The sequence below is a fragment of the Megascapheus bottae genome, chromosome X (genome assembly GCF_031878675.1).
Source record: "Megascapheus bottae isolate mThoBot1 chromosome X, mThoBot2.hap1, whole genome shotgun sequence".
NCBI classification, from domain to species: domain Eukaryota; kingdom Metazoa; phylum Chordata; class Mammalia; order Rodentia; family Geomyidae; genus Megascapheus; species Megascapheus bottae.
The window spans coordinates 80065480-80093099 of NC_143547.1; the positions used below are offsets into that span (position 1 = coordinate 80065480).

The 27620-nt window shown below is 45.4% G+C and overlaps 1 protein-coding gene and 2 non-coding genes across 3 annotated transcripts; 1 reads left to right on the forward strand and 2 right to left on the reverse strand.

Annotated features, from left to right (window-relative positions):
• Positions 1-681: 681 nt before the first annotated feature.
• Positions 682-25798, forward strand: Slc25a43 (solute carrier family 25 member 43). Its single transcript, XM_090325607.1, has 5 exons — positions 682-956; positions 5586-5827; positions 9726-9898; positions 22835-22969; positions 24148-25798. Exons 1-5 carry the CDS (start codon positions 682-684, stop codon positions 24346-24348), a joined length of 1026 nt encoding a protein of 341 aa, XP_090181733.1. The 3' UTR covers positions 24349-25798.
• Trnaa-ugc (transfer RNA alanine (anticodon UGC)) lies at positions 19722-19793 on the reverse strand. The gene has a single exon. It is a non-coding gene; the product is annotated as a tRNA-Ala (tRNA).
• Positions 20359-20430, reverse strand: Trnaa-ugc (transfer RNA alanine (anticodon UGC)). Its single transcript has one exon. It is a non-coding gene; the product is annotated as a tRNA-Ala (tRNA).
• Positions 25799-27620: the final 1822 nt, after the last annotated feature.

Consider the following 27620-nt stretch of genomic DNA (forward strand, 5'->3'; position numbering starts at 1 on the left):
ACTCAGGGCTTCCTGATTTTACTGAGCTTATTTCACTCATGGTTGGTGTTCTACCACTTGAGCCATAGCTCCACTTCCAGCTTTTTGGTGGTTCATTGGAGATTTGACTCTCGTGGATCTTTCTGTGTGGGTTGTCTCCAAACTTAATCCTCGAATCTCAGCCTCCTGAGTTGCTAGGAGGTGAGGGAAAAGTGCCCAGCCGGGCTTTTTTATTAAGCACAAAAGGGGTGGTGGGAGCCAGTTGTAGGTATGAGGGAAGCAGGACAGGGCCAGGTAGAATATGAAAGAGGAAAACAGGAAGAGAAGCAATGTGTGGATCCTTAGGAAATAGCTTCCCTGGCTAGGCTTTGAGAGGCTGGGGTGAAGATACTCCAAGACAAGTGACGGATGCAGCCTCACCTGCAGAAGACCAAAGTGACTTTCCCTAGACCAGGCCTCAGACCTCAATTGTCTTTCTAGACCAGCCTTCCTAGACCCGCCCTTGGCCCAGGCCCGGGGCGGGCTAGACCTGGGCTCTGCGTGGCTCCAGCAGGTCCTTCCCACACCAGGCGGAGCCTGGCCCAACCCTCCCCACCGGTAGCTGTCGAGATTGATCACCAGGGAGCTGGGATCGTCAGAGAGCTGGGCGGAGGACTTGCTGGGAAAGCCCCATCCCACTCTTCCCCAGCCGGGCCGGCGGAGATGGCTACGTGGAGGCGGGACGGCCGGCTGACTGGCAGCCAGCGTCTGCTGTGCGCCGGGCTGGCCGGAGCGCTGAGTCTCACCCTCACCGCGCCCCTGGAGCTGGCCACTGTGCTGGCACAGGTCAGCATAGAGCGAGGCCACGCCCACGCCCCGTGGGCTACCGCGCGTCTCGTGTGGCAGGCTGAGGGGCTCCGGGCCCTGTGGAAGGGGAATGCAGTGGCCTGCCTACGCCTGGTCCCCTGCAGCAGCGTGCAACTGGCCGCCTACCGCAAGTAAGGGTCGGTGGGAGGGGCCTGGAGGGGCTTTGTCGTGCCACAGCACCCCTTATTTCGTGGTGTGGGGGGGCGGGAGAGCTGTCAGAGCCACACAGGAGATTACACACACACACACACACACACACACACACACACACACACACACACACACACACACACACACACACACACACACATATACCCATGGAATTTCTGCCCTCCGATTGGGTGGCATCTTGAGGCTCTGGAGATTGGACCCCTGGGGACAAGTTGAAATGCAAAAGGCAGATATTGGAGACAGGAAGGAAGAAGTCTCCAGAGAGTTGACTACTGACCTTTTTATTTGCACCATCCAAAAAGTAGCGATTTTTGCTTAGGCTAGCTTAGGGGAGAGCCTCCTGCTGTGTCTCTCTGATCAGTGGCTCAAAAACAAAGTCATCAGTGGAGAGAGAAGGACCTGTTACACTACCTCGAGCAATATATGCTCAAACCCAGCTGCAGCTGTATGGTCCAACAGAGGCTGCGCAGGGAACTATTTCCTGAGCCTAATGTTTCCTATGATCCTTAGCTGCCCACTGACTTTATTTTATTCTCTGCCTTTTCCCCCCACTCTCTCCCACATCAACAGCTGCTTCTTAAGAAAATGTCTAAAGATGGCAAATATCTGATGAGAATGAAAGCTTTCTAGGGCCCAAAAACATTTGCATTGCAGCTGCAAAAGAAAGCCAAAAACAAAACAACCAAAAAAAGTAGCTGGATGCCTCTGGCTCATACCTGTAATCCTAGCTACTGAAGAGGCTGAGGTCTGAGAATCACAGTTCAAGGTCAGTCCAGGCAGACAAAACACTCTTATCTCCAATTAACCAAGAAAACAAACAAACAAAAAAACAGGCCAACCCTAAACACTGACCTTGAGCTTGACACGAAGCTCAGAGGTTAGAGTGCCTGTCCAGCAAAGAGACAAGACTGGAGTTCAAACCCCACTACTACTGAGGAAAGAAAGGATTATTTAGCTAGATGCCTGTGACTCATGCCTGTAATACTAGCTACTCTTGAAACCAGCCTGGGCACAAAAGTCCAAGAGGCCCCGATCCCTGAATATTTTCACTCAAGGTTAGTACATTACCACTTTGAGCCACAGTGCCACTTCTGGTTTTCTGGTGGTTAATTGGAGCTAACAGATTCACAGACTTTCCTATCTGGACTAGCTTCGAACTGTGATCATCAAAGCAGCTAGGATTATAGGCGTGAGCCTCTGGTGTAGCTAGAATTAGAGGCATGAGCCATCAGTACTCAGTTTTTTAAGTACACATTTCGACGACGCTATCCATGGCAATCACATGCCGTTGTGTATGCTTTGGTTCTGGAATGACTATACTATTCTTATTCTTCTATTACTTTGTAAGTTCCTGGGGCAAAGGGACTGTGACAGGTTCATCTTTGTGCTGTCTTCAGCATCATGTACATAGTAGGTACTTCATGGACTAAATTAATGACAAATGAATGCAAGAGAGAACAAAGGGTGGCCTGAGATAACATAATCAGCATAAGATCTGTAGTCAGAAGACCATGTGGTGGCACTGAGCTATGTAGGTCAGTGGTGGATTGGACTGATGCCAATTCTACTTGTGTGAAATGGCATAGGCCCAGAGTTCAAGCCCCAAGACTGGCAAAAATTAAAAAAAAATAAGCAATAAAAACAATGTACCTCAGGGGGCCGGGAGTTTGGCCTAGTGGTTAAAGTGCTTGCCTAGCATGCATGGAGACCCGGGTTCAATTCCTCAGAACCACATACATAGAAAAAAGCCGGAAGTGGTGCTGAGGCTCAAGTGGTAGAGCTCTAGCCTTGAAAAAGTCCAAGGACAGTGCTCAGGCCCTGAGCTCAAGCCCAGGACTGGCAAAAAAAAAAAAAACAATGTACCTCAGGTGTGAGAGGGGACAAGAATGTGTAAAGATTCACAGAAGAGAAACAAACATCTGAGTTGGCCTTGGGGGGAGGGGAAGAGCAGGAGTCTGCTGGGCAAAAATGGGGAGGTAGTTCAAAGAATGTCAGCAAAGATGGAGAAGGAAAGGCATGCAGCAAGACTGGAAAAACAAGCCAAAAAAGCAGGGCCCCTTGAGATCTTAGAGGATTAGATTAAGGTTTTAGTCCTGGCTTGGTGTTCAAAGGTAGCTGTGAGAGACTTTTGTTTCAGAGGGAAGGATTGTCATATGATGGCAGAGAGGAGAAAGATTGCTGGTGGCAGGACCACTTAGGAACCTGTAGCATTAGTGTACCTGACAGCCATACCACCTGAAATAAGCTGGTACCAGTGGGAAAAGAGGCTCCTACTTGGACTTTTTGAAAGAAAATACTTTATATTCTAGTTCTAAAACAGTTATATGAAAATCTTTTCCAAGCATAGTTTAGTATGTTTCCTTTTTTTGTGTCATGAGGCTTGAACTTCAGGGTCTGAGCATGCTACAACTTCAACTACAGCTCCACTTCCAGTTTTCTGGTGGCTAATTGGAGATAAGAGTCTTATGGACTTTACTGCCTGGGCTGTCTTTGAACCATGATCTTTAGCTCTCAACTCCCTGAGTAGCTATGATTACAGGTGTGAGCCACCAGTGCCTGACCATATATTTTGACATGATGATTTTCTTCCTGAAAACTGAAAGTGTTTTGGTGAATGGTGAAGAATGGTGGGTTAGAAAGGCATTGTGGGTAATTATGAGGCGACCCTTCCTACTTAAAGATGAAACTGTTGATCCATCTTTAGACTGATTCATTTCTACTCTTTCTGACCATAAATATGGTCAAAACAGGTGGTTGGGCATAAGGAGACTTTCTGTCATGGGTTGGAAAAAGTGTAACCAAACAGCAGGTTCACCTGGATTGGAGAAGCTAAAGCACTTGTCCACAAAACATAATAACATAGCTAGAACTGGAAACCAGGTCTAGGGCTCTGTCAACCCGTGTGCAGCTAATTTGTCTGCTGACATGGGTTCATGATAGAAACCAACCACTCCGGGCACTTGTCAGAAACAAATCGTATCTGCCACATACATGGCATTCAAAAGCACCAGCCCTTTCCCCCAACTTCCTTCCATGGTTTTTTGTCTATCTTCCACGGTTTTAGTCATTGAGGCTCTGCATTGAGAAGTAACAGCATTTCCTCATTGCATAATCACTGGGGGAGCTTGTTTGGCTGCATTGGCTGCTGCTGTCTTAGCCATTCTAATTACATGCATCTAGGGTGTGGAGAATTTGTGCTGGATGAAAGGAAAGGGTTACTGCAGTTCACCAGCTCATCCAGTGTTGACAGAAAAATCTTCAGTGCCTGTACGTATGTGAGGGGGTGGAAGGAAAGGCAGAAATAAGGCCACAGCTGCTCTAGCCAATCAAGACAAGAGTTTCAGGAGTAGAGACCTGAATGACATCACTGGTGGCCAATCAGCGTTGCCTAAGCTAACTTTGTAATTCTCAGGGAAGATCAGTGGTCTGATGCCTATATGCCAGAATAGGAGTCTGAGAAGAGACGGGTTATTTTTAATTTTGAGTATTTGATAGTAATAATGCTTCATAAGTCAGACTGATAAAAGACACGAGTTTCTCTCCATAGTTCAAATCATTCAGAACATCAGGGACTTATTCCCCATAGTTGTCTCTATTAGTCATCTGCTCATCAGAACTATTGGAGCCCTTTCTATGATCTATATGGACAGCTAGCAGTATCTGGCACATCGTAGGTGTTCAATAAATAAATAGGTAAAGAACTAACCAGTGTCCTTGAAATAGCCTGTGGGTGGGGAATAAGAGTGGGAAAAGGAAAGCTGGAGTTCCTGGTATTTCAAGAGCCAATGACTAATCCAGTATATTCACTTCCTATCTCCCCTGCACCTTCCATTTCCTGTCTCCTTTGCACCTCCCACTTCACTGGCTAGAGGAGAGGAAAGAGGAAGAGATATTTGGGCAGTAACACTAAGCCAAACGATGCATTAGTAAATGCCAGTTTTAGGGCCAGAGCCTGGGATTTGAACTCAGAGCTTCCTGCTTGCTAGGCAAGCTTTCTGTTCCCAGTCCTGAATGCCAGCTTTCATTGCCTGTATCTTTATCTTTCTTTTTTATTGTTGGGAAGATGGGTGCTAGGAATCAAAACCAGCGCCCTTCTGAACCACACCCCTAACCTTTTACCTGTATCTTTAAAAGTAGCAACTTACCTCTGACTATTTCATTTGAACATGAAGGCAGATTGACAAAATGAAGTCAAGACTGTTACAGCTTGAAAGCGAGATGTTTTGCAAGTGTTAATCTGTGTGTGTGTGTGTGTGTGTGTGTGTGTGTGTGTGTGTTAGTCCTGGGACCTGATTCAGGATCTGGATACTGTCCTTTCACTTTTTTTGCTCAAGGCTAGCACTCTACCACTTGAGCCACAGCTCCACTTCCAGCTTTTCAGTGGTTATTTGGAGATAAGAGTCTCACAGAGGCTTTGATAGCTAACAAGTCTACCAATATAGGAGTAGCTAAATTGACTATGCATTCATTCTAATATAATAATATAATTTCCTTTTGTAGAGCCCATCCACACACTGGAAAGAATTTGTCCACTAGAACACTTGCACAATCCCCAGCTGATAACTTTGGGCTTTCCTCTGTTTCCCCAGGTGTGTTGTACTGTTCACAGATGACCTGGGCCACATTTCTCAGTGGAGCGCCATTGTGGCCGGAAGTCTGGCAGGCATAGTGTCGACAATTGTGATGTACCCTACAGACCTCATCAAAACCCGCTTGATTGTGCAGAACATGCTGGAACCTTCTTACAGGGGGCTTGTCCATGCTTTTGCTACTATTTATCGACAGGAAGGGTTCTTAGCCCTTTATCGAGGCGTTTCCCTGGCTGTTTTAGGTACGGTGATTAACACTGAGGCAGGGTGGGGGAGCTGCTTATTGTGTAGTAGATATTTCACCAGATGCTTTGCATGTGATTTCCCATTCAAGCTTCCTCTTTCTTTTACCATATAGTTTTGTTTTTATTTGGGGTTTTGTTTTTTACTTTTTTGTGGGGGTCATGGGGCTTGAACTCTGGGCCTGGGTGCTGTCACTGAGCCTTTCAGCTCAAGGCTACTGCCCTACCCTTGAGTCCACTTCCCATTTCTCAGGGCTTTGTAGTGCTTGGGCTGGCTTTGAACCTTGATCCTCAGATCTCAACCTCCTGATTACAGGCGTAAGCCACTGTACCCAGCTGTTTATCACTTGTTTTGAGACAGAGTCTTACAATGTAGCCCAGGCTGACCTTGAACCCTAGATCCTATGCCTCAGCCTGGGATTACAGGGGTGTATAATCACACCTAGCAATCTTTAATGTTTTGTTTTATTTTCAGTACTGGGAATTGAACTCATATCCTTGCAGCCAGACAAGAGTTTTACTACTTGAGCCACATCCCCAGTCCATTTTGCTTCATTTTTCAGATACTGTCTTGAGCTTTTTACTCAGGCTGACCTTGAACTGGGATCTGTCTATCTATACCTGTCATACAACTGGGATTACAGTCATAGGCCACCATACCCATCTTGTTTGTTGAGTTGGCTTCGATTCCATATACATAGAAAAAGCCAGAAGTGATACTGAGGCTCAAGTGGTAGAGCTGTAGCTTGAGAAAGCCCAAAGACAATGCTCAGGCCTTGAGTTCAAGCCCCAGGACTGACAAAAGAAAAAATAAAAAAGAACCTGTGCCAGGTGCCAAACACAGGTAATAGGCTACTGAACTACACCAGCAACTAATAGCGCTACCCCTTCTACTGCTTCCCTTACCTTCACAATCTGTAGACACAAACATAACCCTAGGGCTGGGAATGTAGCTTAATGGTGGAGTGCTTGCCTAACATACATGAAGCCCTGGGTTGGATTCCTCAGTGCCACATACACAGAAAAAGCCAGAAGTGGCACTGTAGCTCAAGTGGTAGAGTGCTAGCCTTGAGCACAGAGAGGCTCAAGGACAGTGCCCAGGCCCTAAGTTCAAGACTCAAAAAAAAATCCACAACAAATCTATCTAGCTGATATCCTTATTAATCGTAAACCTGTTCTTTGTCCTGTGACCCATAATGAATGAGGCCACTTCCTTTCACCCAGGAGGCCCAGTCAGAAGAAAACTTCATGTCACCTTGGTTCCTTCTTTTATATCCCATTTCAGTTACCAGGTCCTTGTCCCTTTGACCTCTTTTCTATTTTTTTGCCAGTCCTGGGCTTGAGCTCAGGGCCTGAGCACTGTCCTTGGACTTTCTCGAGGCTAGAGCTCTACCACTTGAGACACAGCACCACTTCCGGCTTTTTCTATGTATATGTGGGACTGAGGAATCGAACCCAGGTCTTCATACATGCTAGGCAAGCACTCTACCACTAGGCCAAACTCCTGGCCCCCTTTGACCTCTTTTCATGCTCAAGCCTGGCCCTTCATGGCCATCTCTTCTCTCTGCTTCTTCCCAACCCACTCTTACAGAATCAGATACTCCTGCAGACTGAGGCTTCAGTTTCTACCAGTCTTGAGTCTCTCCTACCCCAGTGTGCCCCGTGCATTGCCAGGTTCCCCACCTTCGGCATCTTAGGGCTTCCTCTTGAGCTAAGGGAATGGGCCCACATTCCCCATAGCATTCCAGATCTTTCAGACTCAGTCCCTGACAACCTGTCCTGCTTCATCCCATCCTCTACCATGTTACCACCTGCATTTCTAGTCCAGACATGCAGAAATACTTGTTTCTTATACATGCCAGTCCCTCTGTCTGGACTGCCTTTCCACTGTCTCCATGTCTGATGAACGTCAACTCATCCCTCAAGACCCAGCTCAAAAATTCTTCACTGGGGTGAGGAGTTTGGCCTAGTGGTAGAGTGTTTGCCTAGCATGCACTGAAGACCTGGGTTCAATTCCTCGGTACCATATACATAGAAAAAAAAAGCCAGAAGTGGTTCTGTGACTCAGATGGTAGACCACTAGCCTTGAGAAAGCCCAAGGACAGTGCAGAGGCCCTGAGTTCAAACCCAAAAATATCCCCCCCACACCAAAAAGTTATTCATTAGCCAGGTGCTGGTGGCTCACACCTGTAATCCTAGCTACTCGGGAGGCTGAGATCTAAGGATCACAGTTCAAAGCCAGCCCAAGCGGAAAAGTCCTTATGAAACTCTCAATCTCCAATGAACCACTCAAAAACTGGAAGTGGGGCCGGGAGTTTGGTCTAGTGGTAGAGTACTTGCCTAGCATGCACTGGCTGGCTTTGAACCTTGATCCTCAGCTCTCAGCCTCCTGAGTAGCTAGGATTACAGGCGTGAGCCACCGCGCCAGCTATTTCTTTACAACTCATATGGTGTCATTCTTTCTCTGAATGAGTAAAATTCCATTGTGTATCCCCACCTGCCTTTTTTTTGGCAGTTCTGGGTCTTCAACTCGGGGCTTAGGAAGTATCCTTGAGCTTTCTCAATGCTAGTCCTCTACCACTTGAGCCACAGCACCACTTCCAGCTTTTTCTGTACATGTGGTACCAAGGAATTGAACCCAGGGCTTCATGCATGCTAGGCAAGCACTCCACCACTAATTATAAACACACAAACATGAAAACAATCACAAACAACCACACACTCACTGTCTAGATGACTTAACTGTCATTCCTCACCGCATGTTTATTTGTTTTCATGGGGCTTGGACTGTGGGCCTAGGGGTTGTCCCTAAGCTCTTCAGCCCCACTTCCCATTTTCTAGTGATTAATTGGAGATAAATGTCTCTTTTCTTTAGTGCCCAGGCTGGCTTTGAACCACGATCCTCAGGTATCAGTCTCCTTAGTAGCTAGAAATACAGACATGAGCCACCATGCCCTGCTCTCACCAAATGTTTTCAATGTTGATTTCAGTGTAAGTTGTAAAAGTTGCAGTCTGTGCACTTCACCCCTGAACCTTTCAAATGTGTTTCATCAGCATCACGTTCATATTTATATATGCTGATTTTCTCTTCTAGTAGTACTGAGGTTTGAATATGTAGCCTCACACTTACTAAGCAGGCACTCTACCACTTGAACCATGCCTCCAGCCCCATTTTTGTGTTGGCTGCGATTTTTTAGACAGTCCTGGGGCTTGAACTCAGGTCCTGAGCACTGTCCTTGGGCTTTCTCGAGGCTAGAGCTCTACTATTTGAGCCACAGCACCACTTCCAGCTTTTTCTAAATATGTTGTACTGAGGAATCGAACCCTGGTCTTTGATCTTCATGTATGCCAGGCAAGCACTAGGCCAAACTCCCGGCCCTATTGGCTGGTTTTTGTTTTTATTGGGGTTTTTTTGGCCAGTCCTGGAGCTTCAACACTGTCCTTTGGCTTTCTCTAGGCTCTATCACTAAAGCCACAGCCCCACTTCCAGCTTTTTTTTTCCTATGTATGTGGTATTGAGGAATTGAACCTGGGTCTCCCTGCATGCTAGGCAAGCACTCTACCACTAGGCCAAACTCCCAGCCCCTGTTGGCTGGGAGTCACACTTTATAGTTGGGCTGGTCAGTTGGGGTCAGTCACACTGGACTGTGCATGTACTACTGTACCCAAACATTAATTGAGATGGAGTCTGGTATACTTTTATGAGGGGTCTAGTCTCTATCCCCCATCTCTGCTTCCCAAATGGCTAGGATCACAGGCTCGAGCCACTCTGCTTAGCTACAATGGTTGTAGCACAGAGCCACTTCTGTTTCCTTTGCCCAATCCTCCAGGTCCTTTGTGAGCTCAAGCCCAGTGCTTCCTCCAGACAGAAGCCTCTTTCTGCCCTTTTTCTTTGCAGGTGCTCTGCCATTCTCCACTGGCTCCCTGCTAGTTTACATGAACCTGGAGAAAATCTGGAATGGACCCCGAGACCAGTTCTCAGTCCTGCAGAACTTTACCAATATCTGTCTGGCTGCTGCAGTGAGCCAGACCCTCTCCTTTCCCTTTGACACTGTGAAGAGAAAAATGCAGGTGAGGTGTAGTGGTGGTGGATGGGGTAAGAGGAGGCCTTGCTTGAAATGTTTGTGGATGGCTAACAGCAAAGAATGGCAACCTACTCTCATGGATGCCAGGTCCCAAGGAGCTTAGACCTGCTCCTACCAGTATTATGCCAACCTCAGGGCTTCTGGCTGGATCCTCAGCCCCACATCTTCCTCCTCTGTTATTCCCCTCCTCTGTTCTTTTATGAAGCTTGCAGGTGAGGCTTCCTTTTCCCTGTGGACATCCTGCATCCATGCATTACTTCCTCTAACACCAGCAAAGGTGCGAATGTAGAATGCAACCCACTAGCTCATGCTCCTTTCTACCTCTAAAGCAAGGACACACATTCCTGCATGTCACTGTCCTTCCCTTTGCCACCCCGTCTGGCTACACCTAACAGAAGCCAAGAGCTGTCACTTCCAAGGCTTCTGTGGCCCTTTAACTCCATTGTCGCTACAGAAGTAATGCTTTTCAAATGGGCGGGTCCTTGTCGGATCAGCCACACATCATCACAACAGCCACGTCATTAAGACACAGGCCTAGAAGCAGAGGCTTCAAAGGGAAGAATTGGCTTAAACTAGAATGAGCTAATTTGCATAAAAGATAAATCCGATAACACCGGGAGGCTCCTCTAATTCTGTATAGCAGGGAGACTCAGAGTTCAAAGAAGATGGAAGCTTTGCATGTTCCCCTACCCTGCTGCTCCTGCAAAATTCCACCTCCATGGATTATCTGCCTCCCTTGCCTCCTCTAAGCTAACTCTCACGCAGACAATCTGTGTATTTCTGAAGAGCTGGGTGGTGATTAGTTCCAGGTCAGTTGCATGCCATTTTAAATGCATTCCTATTGTTCGGTTCCCCACTTGATGTTGACTTGTCCGTGGGCCTCTTCAATGCCTCTCTTCACTCTCCAACTTCCCCTCCACAGGGGACTATTCTTATGCCAGTACCACATCATTCGATTTAGTATACCTTGTAACACTCATCGTTATCATCGTTGCTCTTCTTTGCAACATTGCCTTCAATTTTCTCAGTCATTTCTTCTTTTCTTTTCTTTTTTTTTTGCCCATCCTCAGGCTTGAACTCAGGGCCTGAGAACTGTACTTGAGTTTCTTTTGCTCAAGGCTAGCACTTTACCACTTGAGCCACAGTGCCATTTCTAGCTTTTTCTGTTTATGTGGTACTGAGGAATCGAACCCAGAGCTTTATGCATGCTAGGCAAGCACTCTACCACTAAGACACCTTCCCAGCACTCTTCTTGCTCATTTGTTCTTTCTAATGAACTTTAGAATCATCTTGTATTTGAGATTACAGTTTAGGTTAAGCTATATATTTGGACTCATTTATGGAAAATATTCCCATTTTCTTCAGGACTGTAATATATCTTTCCTTTAATTTCAATCTTCTTTCTTTAGGTTAGACCACAGGAAATTGCCAATACCCAACCTTCTCACATATCAATGGTAATTTCCTATGCTTCGACCCTTAAATTAAAAAAAAAAATAGTGGCTAAGCAATTAACCTACACTGAGCTTTATCCCAAGCCCCTAAAGTAACCCTCTTCTGAATTACAACATACAGCTGAAAAGAAGTACAATAAAAAGGATAACAGAATAATAAAACCATGAGCTCATCTTTAAAGGAAATTGTGGGCTGGGGGTATGGCTCCGTGGAAGAGCACCTACCTAGCAAGCCCAAGGCCCTGACTCCAAACTCCAGTACCACTAAAATAAAATATAATAGTTTAAATCCTAGTTCTATTGGATTAAAAATAAATCCTAGCTTTAAGTCTCTTGCGGGGCCAGGAGTTTGGCCTAGTGGTAGAGTGCTTGCCTAGCATGCACGAAGACGCTGATTTGGTTTCTCAGTACCACATACATATTAAAAAGCCAGGCACTTAAGTCCATGAGACTCTTATCTCCACTTAACCACTAGAAAAGTGTAAGTGGCGCTGTGGCTCAAGGGCTAGGCGGTAGCCTTGAGCTGAAGAGCTCAGGGATAATGCCCAAATCCGGAGTTCAAGTTCCACGATGGACAAAAAAAAATCCACAGAAGTAATTATAGTGTGTTCACAGACTGGGGTCAGCACTGAATTATAAACATTATCCAAAGACAGAGGAAGTAAACTCTTAGGTTTTTCAGTTAAACTGCTATTTTATGGGTTTATAAGTATATGTTGTCCATACAATAGATGATAGATGGATAGATAGATAGATAGATAGATAGATAGATAGATAGATAGATAGATAGATAGATTTTTTTTTTGCCAGTCCTGGGGCTTAAAGTCAGAGCCTGGGCTCTACCACTTGAGCCACAGCACCACTTCTGGCTTTTTCTGTGCATATGGTACCAAGGAACTGAACCCAGGGCTTCATGCATGCTAGGTGAGCATTCTACCACTAGGCTACGCTCCTGGCCCCATACTGTATATATATATATATATATACAGTAACCCCCCCATAACAGAACAGTGGATTGCATTGCAATGCCTTCTCTGGCCATTAGATGTAGCTATAGTAAATGGCGAGTATCTGAGGACCTTGTGAAAATATGGGAACCAGCAGCACCGTGATCTCCATGCTATCTCATTATCTCAGCTCGAAGTCAGCTTGAAAGATAGAAGACTTAGAAGCAATAGGAAAACTTTAACTCCGTTCTTTCTCCTGCAAAGCACACAAGCCAAAGACACCTAGCGAGGAGAGCTTTAAGAAGTGTGTACCCCCGCTGGAGAAGGCAAGGTTTGACAACCCAATCTGTCACAAAGTGCTGAGACCCGAGCACGGTTAATGGAAGCATTTGCATTGCAACAGCTTTCCCCCTGTATTGCCCAATGAGAAGCATTGGATAGGGAATTCTTTTCAACCCCCTACACTGATTGGCCTCTGTATGGGCCACTTGCTCTCAATAGTCTTGTTTAACCACCTGAGCCCTTCCTTCACCGGGCTTACAGTCATTTTATTCCTTTTGTTTTTTCTTGTTCTTGCCTTGGCTCTGGGACTGGCATGTTAGAGAACAGAGAGTTTCAATAAATTATGCGCGTGCATGTTTAGACAATGTTTCTGGTGGGCAGGGGGCTGGTGAGTCCTGTGTACAAGGTAGAAGGATGTGTTGTCAGAGATCCCAACACTATGCTGCTCAAAATGTCCTTCTGGGCATTTTTGTCCAAGCAATTCCAGGTATATCTAGGCCAGTTACTTGGCCTAGATCCTGGGCCAAATGAGACAGGCTGCCCTTAGTGTATTAAGACAATACACTGTGGATGGGAAAATATTGACAATGTTTAATAGATAAGATTAATCTGTGGGCCCCTAAGAAAGACTAGGGTCAGTGGACAGGTGTGAAGGAAGGAGACAGGGAGACAGGCTAGAGATCACTGCCCTGGAGATCCAGGGATCTGCTGAGAGTGGGGGTAAAGGACATGTCTGCTAGGCCTTCAGAAAGAAGAAGGAGGTACCAGGCTCAAGTACAAGCCCCCTCCTCTCTCGACCAACACCCTCCCCTGAGACCCATATTGGGTATCTTCCTTTCAACTATAAACCCAAGAGTCAGCCAGTTGCTTTACACCCACATGGACTTTGACTCCTTTACTGCTTACAAGGTAAGCAAGATTGGAGCCGGTCAGCATTTGAACTGAAAGCACAAAAGCTGAAGGGCAAAGGTACTCTCCCAGTACCTCAGCTGACTGAGCAGAACTCACCTTGTCAATGACCAAACAGAAACCTTAAGCTGCTCAAAAGATTCCCCATCTGCCTGGCGCCAACAATGGTGGCTCACACCTGTAATCCTAGCAACTCAGGAGGCTGAGATCTGAGGAACATGGTTTGAAGTTAACCTGGGCAGAAAAATGCTTGAGATTCTTACCTCCAATTAACTACCAGAAAACGGGGAGTGGCACTGTGGTTCAAAGTGAATTCAAAATCCTGTAAGGATCAGAAGCATGAGGGAACCCCTAGAACACACGCTCTGCCCCTGAACAAGAAACCTTCTAAAATGCATTCTGAGGGACTGGGACCATGGCCTAGTGGTAGAGTGCTTGCCTAGCATGGGTTTGATTCATCGGTATCACATACACTGAAGAAAGCCAGAGTGGTGCTGTGGCTCAAGTGGTAGAGCTCTACCCTTGAGAAAGCTGCCCAAGGACCGTGCTCAGGCCCTGAGTTCAAGCACCAGGACTGGCAAAAAAAATGCATTCTGAGCTCTAGTGGCTTTTTGTGTGGGGGTTGGGGAGTCATGGGGCTTCAACTCAGCCTGGGCGCTGTCCTTGAGCTCTTCAGCTCAAAGCTACCACCCTACCCTTGAGCCAAGCCCCACTTCCCGTTTCCACTGCACAGGCTGCCCTAGTAGTTTTGGAAGGCATTCTGGGAAACTCACCTTCACTATATTCACAAAATGCACCTAGCATTGCACTACCAGTAGCACAACAGAGGCTCCAGAGGAGCAAATAAAACATATAGACTGGACAAAACAAAACAGGCTTTCTTTAGGACCTCTGTTCCATCCAAACTCCCAATTCCAACAAAGTGATCTTGCTCCATCCTACCTCCCCCAGGCCCTGAAGGCAAAGTATTGTTTTATATTCCAGTCAGCAGTCCTTGCTTGGGTTCCCATGGCTATCTTGACCTCTGCAGTTCTCCTGTCCAGTCCAACTTCAGTAAAGATGCGACTGAGTTTGCAGCCGCGATTATGGCTTTACTTTGATCAATGTTGGCTTCTCCTGCTCCTAAACCAGCTAGCTCTCTTAGTAAAATGAATAAAAGCAGTTGCGTGGGGTTAGGGAGGTAACTCAGTGGTAGAGCACTTGTGAACAGGTACAAGGCCCTGGTTTTATTCTTGTTGTTTGGGGTTTTTGTTCTTGTTCTGTGTGTGTGTGTGTGTGTGTGTGTGTGTGTGTGTGTGTGTCCCTGAGATTCTTTTTCTCAGTGCTAGTGCTTTACCACTTGAGCCACACTTCCTCTTCCAGCCTTTTCCGAGTAGCTGATTAGATATAAACAGTCTCAAAGACTTTTCCTGCCTAGGCTGGCTTTAAACTGTTATCCTCACATCTGAGCCTCCTAAGTAGCTAGGATTACAGGCGTGAGCCACCAGTGTCAGGCCTGTGCTTTTTTTTTGGGGGGGGGTGCAGTCCTGGGGCTTGAACTCAAGGCCTAGGCACTGTCCTTGAGCTTTCTTAAGTCTAGCACTCTGCCACTTGAGCCATAGCACCACTTCCAGCCTTTTCTGTGTATATAGTACCAAGGAATTGAACCAAGGGCTTTGTGCCTGCTAGGCAAGCACTCTACCACTAGGCCAAGCTCCAGGCCTCATGTGTATTCTTTTTGTTTTACATCATCAGTAACATACTACCAACCCTGTTCTGTGCCCTAAAGAGATGTCATAAGGATGACAGCATAACCATCGACATGGAGTTGTCACATGTTTTTAAGTTGTGAAATCCCACATCGTATTTCTCTAACTAGCACCCAGTTGATAGACATTCTCATTATTGCCTACCTTTTACTGTTTCTGACCATGTGGTAAGAAGCCTCCTTGTAACATAGCTAATTTCACAAATGTAGTTGCATCTGTTGAACAAATTCCTTGAAGTAGGATTGCTTTGATCCAAAGATACACATGTTTACAGCTTTATAAATACCGTTCAAAGATTTCAGTAACTCGTGTGAAAAAAATATGAGACCTAAATGCTCTCTTGGAAGGTCTCTGAAGACCATCACAGAAACACTCAAGTGCTTAGCTTTGAAGCATTGAGTCTGCCTTTCCATCTTCTATAACTCTGTTTCTTTCTTCACTACGTATTAGACATCTACTGTATGTCACCATGAACGTAGGCTTTGGGGCTAGAACCATGGGAGAGACAGGTCTGGTCACTGCCCTTTAGAAGGAGCTTAAGAAAGAACTATACAACAGATCAGTACAAACGGTTAAGTATTATGAAGGAAAACTAGAGTCTACTTACTTTGGGGATCTGAGAAGACTGTCTCTGAGGAACTGCTGTTGATCTGATCTATAAGACAAAGACTTAAGCCAGGCACCAGTGGCTCATGCCTGTAATCCTAGCTACTCAGGAGGCTGAGATCAGAGGATCACGGTTGAAAGCCAGCCTGGGCCTCTGAAGTCCATGAGATTTTTTTTTGCCAGTCCTGGGCTTAAGCTCAGGGCCTGAGCACTGTCCTTGGATTTTTCTCAAGGCTAGAGCTCTACCACTTGAGCCTCAGCACCACTTCTGGCTTTTTCTAAGTATGTGGTACCAAGGAATCAAACCCGGGTCTTTGTGCATGCTAGGCAAGCACTCTACCACTAGGCCAAACTTCCGGCCCCGTCCATGAGATTCTTATCTCCAATTAACCACCAGAAAACTGGAAGTGACCCGCTGTAGCTCAAATCTTAGAGTGCTAGCCTTGAGCTGAAGAGCTCAGGGACAGCGCCCAGGCCCAGAGTTCAAGCCCCATGACAGGCAAAAAGGAGAGAAATAGAGAGAGAAATTTAAGTGAAACAGAGGAAATGTAAGGTTTGAGGACCTACAGAAGCATGGAATCAGGCCAAGCAGCAACAATTATGTAAAGTGGAAAGGGCCTTCAAGGTCATTTCATTTCAATCTCCTTATGCCACATGTGAAGAAAGTCAAGTTCAAAGGTAAACGACTTAGCCAAAGTTACACAGATAATGTCTGGGGTTGACCTGGCTCCTTTGAGTTTTTCAGATGATGTCACGCTGTGGAATCCAGTGTGGCACTCCTGAGAGCTGGGGCTCTGAAGTCGACAGCTGGGTTTTATTAGCCTGGATCATTGCCTGGCTTTGTGTGGAAGGAAGATTTGAGTTCAGGTGCTTGGAACTAGCAGCCTGCTGTGTTCCATTTCTTTATTGGAGTCAGCTCATTTGGCCAGGAAGATAATTCCAGTCTAGCAGGTTGGTTGGGTCTTCAGCATACTTGTCTCTTCTCCAAGATTAGATAATCATAATAATGATAACAGTAGTAACCCCTCTGTATATCACCTTTACAATAAAAAATAATAGTTGTGGTTAAAAAAAAGAAAGGGGTAGGCACAGGGGGCTCAGACCTGTAATCCTTGCTACTCTGGAGCCTGAGATATGAGGATCACAGTTCAGTTCAAAGCCAGCCTGGGTATGAAAGGCCCTGAGACTCTTATCTTCAATCAACCACTAGAAAACTAGAAGTGGGGCTGTGGCTCAAGGGGTAGGGTGGTTGCCTTGAGCTGAAGAGCTCAGGGACAGCGCCCAGGCCCTAGTTCAAACCCCATGACTGACCAAAAAAAAAAAAAGGGAAGGAAGAAGGGGAAAAAAACCCGAATGATAATAGTAGTAGTTAAAGAAAAGAAAGGGCCAGGCACAGATGGTTCACGCCTGTAATCCTAGATACTTTGAGATCTGAGGACCGAGGTTCAAAGCCAGCCCAGGCAATTAAGACCGTGAGACTCTTATCTCCAATGAGAGGGGAGAAGAGAGAGAGAGAGAGAGAGAGAGAGAGAGAGAGAGAGAGAGAGAGAGAGAGAGAGAGAGGGAGGGAGGGAGAGAGGGAGGGAGGGAGGGAGAGAGGGAGAGAGGGAGGGAGGGAGGGAGGGAGGGAGGGAGGGAGGGGGAGAGGGAGAGGGAGAGGGAGAGGGAGAGGGAGAGGGAGAGAGAAAGGAAGGGGAGACAGAGGGAAGGAACAAACTTTTCCAGTACAAGAAAAACTTCAAAAATGAAGTGGCACCAGGTCCAGATGTGAGTGAGTAGAATAAAATGTAGCATGGTACTTGGAGAAGGGGATGAGAAGTGTGAGAGGATATATGGTAGGGGGTTTCCCTGGGGTGGGAGAGGGCATTAGATTCTCCAGAAACAGACTTCCCTTGGGGTATGGGTATGTACTCACATGCACGGATGTATGGAGAAACAGACAGATTTTAAGGAACTGGCCCACCTGGTTATGAAGAATGCATATTAGAAATCTACAGGATGGAGCCAGGGGAGGTGGCTCAAGCCTGTAATCCTAGCTACTCAAGAGGCTGAGATCTGAGGATCAAGTTTGAAAGCCACCCTGGGCACAACAGGACCTGAGACTCTTATCTCCAGTTAACCTCTAGAAAACGAGAAGTGGGGCTTGGCTCAAGGGTAAGGCGATAGTGTTTTGAGCTGAAGACCTCAGGGATAATGCCCAGGTCCCATGACCCACAAATAAGTAAGTAAATAAATAAATAAAAGAACTTCAGGGACCGTGTACAGGCCCTGAGTTCAAGCTCCAGGCCTGGCACAAAAAGAAAAAAAAGAGTAACTCAAAGATGCAAAGGTGAGAGCGAGGCTGCCACCCTATTGGAATTCATGGAATCTTCTGATATGGTTTATTGGCTGTCCTTATAGTGAGGAAGTCATGGAGAGACTGAAGTCCAATGAGCAAGATGAGCAGGGATGTGTAGCAGCTGATAGTGTGGCAGGATGTCTTGGGCGAGTCGGAAGCCATAGAGGGCAGGATCTTAGAGTACAGATTGCAGTAGAACAAGAGGCAGAAGTCGTGACTACTAGTTCCGCCTCTACCACACACTCACTAAAGGTTTTAATGGCATCCCGCTTCTCTTAGTGTTGGGTTTTCCCCTATTAAATAAAGTAATTGGACTAGAGGATCTTGGGATTTCTAACAAGTTGGAGTCTGTACTTGAGGGATTCTGGATTGTCAGGGGCTTAAGAGTAGGATGTAGGAGAGCAAGGAAGAGCAGGTTATGGGTCTTGGGTTGGAGCGCAGGGATAGAACACTAGCCAAGCATCCTGGAGCTCTGGATTCTATCCCTCGCACTCAGAGAGGGAGAGAGAAAAAGGAGAGAAAGGAAGTGAGGGAGGGAGAAGGGAAAAGAGGGGGCAAGGGAGCAAAGTATGGATACTAGTGGCTCATGACAGTAACTAAGTAGGCTAAGATCTGAGGATCAAGGTTCAAAGGCAGCCAGGGCAGGAAAGCCCATAAGACTCTTATCTCTAATTAAGCACTAGAAAACCAGGGTCTGTGAGACTTTGTCCCACTCCAGTTCTGGGGCTTAAACTCTGGGTGTGAGAACTGTCCCTGAGCTAGTGCTCTGCCACTTGAACCACAGTGCCACTTCTGCTTTTCCTGTGATTAATTGGGCATATGTTGTTTTTTTTTCCTGCTCGGAGTGGCTTTGAAGCACCATCCTCAGATCTCAGCCTCCTGAGAAGGTAGGATTATAAGGCATGAGGCACCAGCACAAGGCTTTTTTCTTTCTTTCTTTCTTTTTGCCAGTCCTGGGCTTGAACTCAGGGCCTAGGCAGTGTCCTTGGGTTTTTCTGAAGGCTAGTGCTCTACCACTTGAGCCACAGTGCCACTTCCGGCTTTTTCTGTGAATATGGTACCGGGGACTTGAACCCAGAGCTACTACACTCACAGCCCAACAAGGACTTTTTTTCACTTTTTAATTTTTTTCTTTTCTTTTTTTTGTTATTTATTTATTTATTTATTTATTTTTTGCCAGTCCTGGGCCTGAGCACTAACTTTGGGCTTTCTCAAGGGTAGCGCTCTACCATGTGATCCACAGTACCACTTCTGGCTTTTTCTTTATATGTGGTACTAAGTAATTGAACCCGTGTCTTTGTGCATGCTAGGGGAGCACTCTACCACGAGTTCAAACTCCCGGCCCCTTTATAACCCCCGACCTTTATTTCTCAATATAGGAAAACAAAGATAAGATGGGATTTAGATATTTAAAGATTATATGGCTTAGAAATATCAATAGTCTTATAAAATTCAATATTTGTTTCTGAAGATTTAATCTTGAAATGTAAATATAGGCTGTAGTTGAGAATAAGAAAAAAAAGAGTGGAGATGCCGGGAATCGAACCCAGGACCTCATACATGCAAAGCACGCGCTCTACCACTGAGCTACATCCCCAACACAACAGCATGTGCCTCTCTAGGTCTAATTAACCATATAAAGCTGGAAGTGGAGCTGTAGGCAGGCTGCCGGGAGTTAGTAATCCTAGTTCCTCAAGAGACTTAAGGAATCGAGGTTCGAAATCAGCCCCAGTAGGAAAGCCCATGTGACTCTTATCTCCAGCTATCCAAGAGAAAATCGGTACCTGTGGGACTTTTTTTTTTCTTGTTTTATTGATGGTCTATAAGCTTGAAGTCTGGACTTGAGCGCTGTCCCTGAGCTCCTTTTGATCAATCCTAGCGCTCCACCATTTGAACCAAAGCTCCACTTCTGGGTTTTGCGGTACTTAAATGGAGATAAGTCTCAAGTCTCAGAGTCTTTCTCGCCCAAGCTGGCTTTGAACCACAATCGAGGAACTAGGATTACAAGGCATGAGCCACAGCAAACAGCTTTTTTTTTTTCTAACACTGACATTTATTTCTCAATATAAGAAGAACATAAGATGTGATTTAGATATTTAAAGTTTAAATGGGTTAGAAATATCAATGTAGACATAGGCATGTGGTTGAAAACAAGAAAAGAGTGGAGATGCCGGGAATCGAACCCGAGACCTCATACATGCAAAGCACGCGCTCTACCACTGAGCTACATCCCCAGCACAGCAGTTGGTTTATCTTTACATCTAATTAACCATATAAAGCCGGAAGTGGAGACTATAGCGCATGCGCGTGGCTTTTACTTGTAACCCAGGCTCCTCAGAAGGCTTAGATTCCAGGATCATGGTTTGAAGCCAGCCTGCACAGGAAAGTCCATGAGCCTTTTTCCTCCAATTAATCCAGAAGAAGCAGTAGTGGCACTGGGGCTCAAATGGTGAAGTGCTAGGCTTGAGCAAAAAGTGCTCAGGGACAGTTATCAGCCTAGGAAGGAAAGCCCAAGAGAGTCTTATGTTCACTTAACGGTGTCTGGGGCCGGTAGGGTGCATGGTCTAGTGGTCGAGTGGTTGCCTAGCATCCACAAAGCCCTGGGTTTGATTCCTCGGTACCATATAAGACAGAAAAAGCTGGAAATGGTGCTGTGATTCATGTGGTAGAGTGCCATCCTTGAGCACAGAGAAGCTCAGGAACAGTGACCAGGCCCTGAGTTCAAGCCCAGGACTGGCAAAAAAAAAAGAAAAAGAAAAAAGAAAAGCAAACTGGTGTCAGTGAAACTTTTTTTGCCAGTCCTGTGGCTCGAACTGACAATTAACTGCTAACTGTCCCAGAACGCCTTTTGCTCAAGCCTAACTAACTCTTAATAGTTTGAGCCACAGTTCCACTACTGCTTCTTCTGGGATTAATTGGAGAAAAAAAGGCTCATGGACTTTCTTGCACAGGCTGGCTTCAAACCATGATCCTCAGAACTCAGCCTACTGAGGAGCTAGGATTACAGGCATGACCCACAAGCACAAGGCTTTTTTAAAACTTTAAAAAAGAATTTAACCCCGACATTTATTTCTCAATATAGGAAAAGGAAAATAAGATGTGCTTAAAATATTTAAAGGTTAAATACCGTGGAAATATCAATGCTCTCATAAAATGAAAGTTTATATTTCTGAAGATTCAATCTTGAAATGTAGACATCGGCAGGTAGTTGAGAATAAAAAAGTAGACATGCCAGGGATCAAACCCAGGACCTCATACACGCCAAGCATCCCCTCTACCACTGAGCTAGAGTCATCTCTCTCTGTAATTAGCCACAAGAAGCCAGAATTGGAGCTGTAGGCCAGGTGTCTGTGACTCATGCCTGTAATCCTAGCTCTTCAGGAAGTTGAGACAGGAAGTGGAGCTGTGGCTCAAGTGGCAGAGCACTAGGCTTAAGAAAAAAACTCAGGGATCTGAGTTCAAGTCACAGGATGAGAGACAGAGAGAGAGAGAGGAGAGAGAAAGAGAGAGAGAGAGAGAGAGGGAGGGAGGGAGAGAGAGATGTATTGTACCCCTTTATATAACCACCTAAAGATAGTAGTTTTTTTTTTAAAGAGAGTAATAGGCCAGGAGTGTGGTCTAGTGGTAGACTGCTTGCCTAGCATGCAAGAAGCCCTGAGTTCGATTCTTCACTATCACATACACAGAAAAAAAAAAAACAGTGAGTGGTGCTGTGCCTCAAAGTGGTAGAGTGCCAGCCTTGAGAAAAACGCAAGGACAGTGCTCAAACCCTGAGTTCAAGTTCCAGGATTGGCAAAAAAAAAAAAAAGACAGAGTAATAGGTGTTTCCAATAAAGAGTTGTCATCATCGCAGAGAGGTAGCAGAACTGAAAATGTCTTGGACTCTGAGACTTCATTCTAAAATGGCCCAAATCCAAGACGACAAATTGACATAATGGCCCATACTCTGGGCCTAGGAAGAGTCCGAATGAGGACAAAAATCTCTAACCTGGGCAACTGAGGAAATGGAAATAATCAAAAACTGAGTTGTTAGCTGGGTGCCGGTGGCTCACACCTGTAATCCTAGCTACTTAGGAGGCTGAGATCTGAGGATCATGGTTCAAAGCCAGGCCGGGCATGAAAGTCCATGAGATTCTTATCTCCAATTAACCACCAGAAAACCAGAAGTGGTGCTGTGGCTCCACATGGTAGAGTGCTAGAGCTGAGGAGCTCGAGCCCAGAGTTCAAACCTCAGGCATAGCAAAAAAATAAAAAAAGATAAGTTACTCAGATAACATCTGTCCCAGCCCTCAGGTAACTTCCCAGGAGAGAGGGGGGTGATGAAGACTAGGAGACAGAAGGGCAGATTCAAGACACCCAAACACCCATTCCACAGGACCCAGTCGGGGAGAGACGGTCAGAACAAAATGGAATTTGTGTCCCTAAGCCTGCTTTCTTCTAAGGAAATATAGGCCACGAATATGAGAACAGGATGGCATGGTTTGATCACAAGTTAATATTCATTCTAAGCCCACAGAAGTTGAAGCCCAGAGCAATCATTCCTTGCTATTGTGTAGGCCAGACACCCTGGCTTCTCTCATTAACACATTTCTTTCCTGGTGTGGAAATCACCTTCTCCATCGTTCTATTTCCTACCAGGCTCAGAGTTCCTACCTCCCCCACTATGGAGGAGTCGATGTGCATTTCTCAGGAGCAGTGGATTGCTTCCGGCAGATTGTGAAGGCCCAAGGGGTTTGGGGGCTCTGGAATGGACTGACAGCCAACTTACTGAAGGTGAGAGGCGACCGTTCTACTGTTTCCTTGCCTCTTCCGCTTGTACCCACTCCTTTGGCAGCCACCTCAGTGATGAGTTGTCGTGGAAATGCCCCATCTAGCACTTCCGGTAGCACAAAGCTAGGGATACAAGCTGACTACTGACCCTGAAGACATATTCAGGGGTAGGCATCTCATATCTTTTTTTTTTGTCGGTTATAGGGCTTGAACTCAGGGCCTGGGTTCTGTCCTTGATCTTTTGCTCAAGGCTAAGCACTGAACCACAGCTCTACTTCTGGTTTTTTTTTCCTAAATAGTTTATTAGAGAATAGAATCTCTTGGACTTTTCTGCCTGGGCTGGCTTCAAACCGTAGTCCTCAGATCTTAGGGCACATACCTACAGTCCTAGTTACTCAGGAGCCTATCTTAAAGGAGCTGAACATTTACTCTAGAAGCCCCTAACATGGGACTTAGGAACTCTAAGGAGAACCCTAAGGAGAACCTAACACCAAGCCTAAAATTGTCTGCAAAAATGTGTATGCATCAGGCACAGAGTTCAAGTCCCACCACTGACCAAAAAAATGTGTATGCATGTATGCAATGCATGCATCCTATTCCCAAAATCTTCCATGAGCAGAGGCTTAAGGTAAGAACTCTTAAGCTACCACCCTCATATTAGCTGCAGGGCAAGAATTCCAAACAGGGCCAACAGATAATGACAGGAAGTGTCAGATAGTCCCTGAGTGCATTCTTCTAGGCCCACAGCTTGTTCTCCAATGGCTCTGTCAACCCTCTCTCTCCATAAATATGCCAGCCTTCATTGTTACCATTTTTTGTGCCAGCCCTGGGACTTGAACTCAGGTTTGGAATGCTGTCTCTGAACCTTTTCACTCAAGCCTAGCATTCTGCCACTTCAATCACAGCTCCACTTCTGACTTTGTGGTGATTCACTGGAGATAAAAGAGTCTCAGCAACTTTCCTGCCAGGGCTGACTTTGAACTACAAGCCTCCAATTTCAGCCTCCTGAGTAGCTAGAACTATAAATGTGAACCACTGGAACTTGGATTCATTCTATCATTTTGTTTGATTTCCAGAAGAATTCCACAGCTCTTATGTCATTTTACCCTCATCTAACTTACTATTAGGAACACTAATCATTTCTATGAGTTTAATACAATTTTCATTTTCTGTTCTAACAGGTAGTTCCCTATTTTGCAGTCATGTTTAGCACCTTTGAGTTCTGCAAGAGAGTCTTTCTTTACCAAAATGGTTATATCGTGTCTCCTCTGAGCTATAAATTGACCCCAGGAGTGGACCAAAGCTTGAAGCCCCAAGAATTACGGGAAATAAAGAAGTTCTTCAAAAATGGAAATCTAAAGTCTAGAAAACCAACGTTGTGAAGTCCAAATGAAAACGACACTACCAGTGCAGCAGCTGAAGGCAATGTGCAATCACAGACAAATGTCACCTACCGTGAGAACACCTGTACCATACATAGCATTTTTCCCAACACTACTGCGTCACAATGGCATGTCACCAGATTTTATAAGCAAAGTCCAGTGGTTGTAAATGTACATCCAACAGCCTTTAAAGAGAAATAGGACAGCAAAATTTAAAAAAAAGAACATGGTGTGATATTTCCAGGCAGCATGCATGGAAAAGTGCAGTCCTGAGTTCAGCCCCAAGGTGACTCTCAGATGATAGAATTCTCACATGGACTTGTGGCCTCCCCTTCTCCCATTCCAGTTATCCTAGATTTAACTTGTGAGAATAACCCACTACAGTGTATACCTTAGGCTTTATCTTGAACCAGATGGGAAAAAAAAATAATCATACTTTTGGTTCTGTTTCTCTGAGACTGTTTCCCTGTGGATCCCACACTGACCTTTACTGACCATCCTTCTGCCCCCAACCAGTGCTGGGATTTCTGCTGTTACCACTTGGAGCTGACAGTGCTAAAGCCAGGCTCTGGTGGCTCATATCTTTAAGCCTAGCTACTGCAGAGGTCAAGATCTGAAGATCAATAATATTCAAAGCCAACCTAGTCAGGAAGTCTATAAAACTCTTACCTCTAATTAGCTAGCAAAAAGCCAGAAGTAGAGCTGTGGCTGAAATGTGAGGTGAGGTGGTAGAGTACCAGCCTTGAGAAAAAATCAGCTAAGGGACAGCATGCAAGCCCTGAATCCAAATCCTAAAACCAGCACACACACACACACACACACACACACACACACACACACACACACACACACACACAAAAGTGACTGCGATCAGGTTAAGACTATCCTCCTTTAATGAAATGCAAGCACCCTGGGCTTGGAAGCTTTTGTTTCAGAAGGCACTTTTTAACCATGACTCTTTAATTATGCCTCCTACACACATACCTTCTGGCTGAAGTCAGGTACAGTTCAGACAGCCTGTATCTCTGCCGTTTCAACTTGCTTGGCAAGCCTGCGCTAAAAATGAATTATTTAGTTATCTTGCATTATTCTCACAAATGTCCCACTTGCCTAGAAAGGATCAAATGGAACATTTGACACACATATCCAACTAAATGTAGTACAATTAAAACACTTTAGACACATTATCTGTACTGGAATTTTTTTAATGAATTTCAAAATGGTTCCACCATAAGGGGTAAAGGTGGCTCAAATGGTAGAGTATATACCTAACAACCACCAGGCCCCGAGTTCAGTCCCCAGTAGGGGCAGGGGAGATTGTTCTACCTTAGAGATTCTATGTAAAATTTATATAACTACCTTTTAAATCAAGTTGTTATTCATAAACCATTCTGTTTTTGTGTATCCGGTTTTCGGTGTGTTGAAAGTATTTTTCTATTAAATTTTGCTCCAGAATTTTTTAAAAAATGATCATGTCTTAATAATGAGAGGGATAAAATTATGACTAAATACCTAAATGGTCAAACTTCTTAGAAGCTTGTCCTTTAAATATGCCAAAATAACTCCGCTCTACAATCTCTGGGACAGATTGAACTTTACAGGAAAAAGCTGTCGATACTCTCATGCAAGCCTCATTTAAAACTCTGTGGTAGAATTCAGAATTTACACAGAATGAATAGTTCATACTTTTGTCCTCTTCATTCCCCTTAAAGCAAACTTTTCATGAATTTTTTAAAGTAGCAAAAATAGCTCTTATAAATGCTAACATTCCAACCTCAGTTTATATACCTCATCGTGCATCTTCTATCTACTTTTCTTTTCTGGTACCTGGATTCGAGTTCAGAATCTCACTGTCTCACCTGGCCTTGCTTGCTTAGCTGGTACTCTACAACTTGAACCATGCCTCCAGAATGGCTATTTGCTGGTTATTTGGGAGATGGAGTCTTTTGAAAGTTTTGGTGCAGGGTAGCTTTGATCACAATTCTCCATGACCCAGATCTGTATATTTTTCTAGAAGTAACTGAAATAACTACTTGTGACAGGACTGTTTTCTGTGTGGTACTTTTAGCTGTTTTCAATAAATCCAAGTAAAAAATGAAGAAGCTCTGGTTCCTGTAATTTCCAAAGAATTCTTTAGAGCCGGCACTGTGGCTCACGCCTAGAATCCTAGCTACTCAGGAGACTGAGATCGAAGGATCTCGGTTCAAAGCCACCCCAGGCAGTAAAAATCGTGAGCCTCTCATCTCCAATTAACCATCAGAAAACCGGAACTTGGGCTGTGGCTCAAGGGGTAGGGCAATAGCCTTGAGCTGAAGAGCTCAGGGAAGGTGCCCCAGGCCAAGCATTGGTGGTGCATGCCTGTAATTCTAGTTCGAGCACCAGTACAAGCACAAAAGTAGAGAGAGAAAAAGATGAACCAGGCATTCGTGGCTCACACGTATAAGCCTGGCTACCTAGATTGAGGGTCACTGTTCAAAGCCACCCCAGGCTGGAAATTTAATGAGACTCTTATCCCCAATAACCATCAGAAAACCGGAAGTGGAGCTGTGGCTCAAAATGGTAGAGTTGCTAGCGTTGAGCAAAAGAGCTCAGAGACAGTGACCGGGCCCTGAGCTCAAGCCCCATAACTCAGGGGGGAATGGGGGAGGGAGAAATATCACAGCAGAATGCCAGTGGCTCATGCCTGTAATCCTAACTACTTGGGAACTTTGAAAATAGGAGAATCATGGTTCTAGGCCAGCCAGAACCTTGTCAGTCAGTAGCTGGGCACAGTGACATACATCTGTCACCCTCAGCTCCATGGGATGCTGAAGTTGGGAGAGTTGCAGTTCCTGGCAAGCCAAGGCAGTAAAGTCTATAAACATCTCAATAGAGGGAAGCTGGCTGTACTAGTTTGAACCTGTCATCCTAGCAATGATAGGAAGCCTAAAATAGGTGGATCAAGGTCCAGGCACATAACCAGACAGAATCAACACCCTATCTTAAAAACAACCAGACAAAAGAAAGGCTGGAGGCATAGCTCAGTGGTAGAGTACCTCCCTAACAAATCAAGGCCCTGAGTTTAAACACCAGTAACATACAAAAAAAAGAAGGGCTGGGGCTAGAAGCTTGGCCTGTTGGTAAACTGCTTGCCTAGCAGGTATGAAGCCCTAGGTGTGATTCCTTGGCACCACATACACAGAAAAAAAAAGCTGGAAATGGTGCTGTGGCTCAAGTGTTAGAGCACTAGCCTTGAAGAAAGTCCAAGAACTGTGTGTAGGCCATGAGTTCAA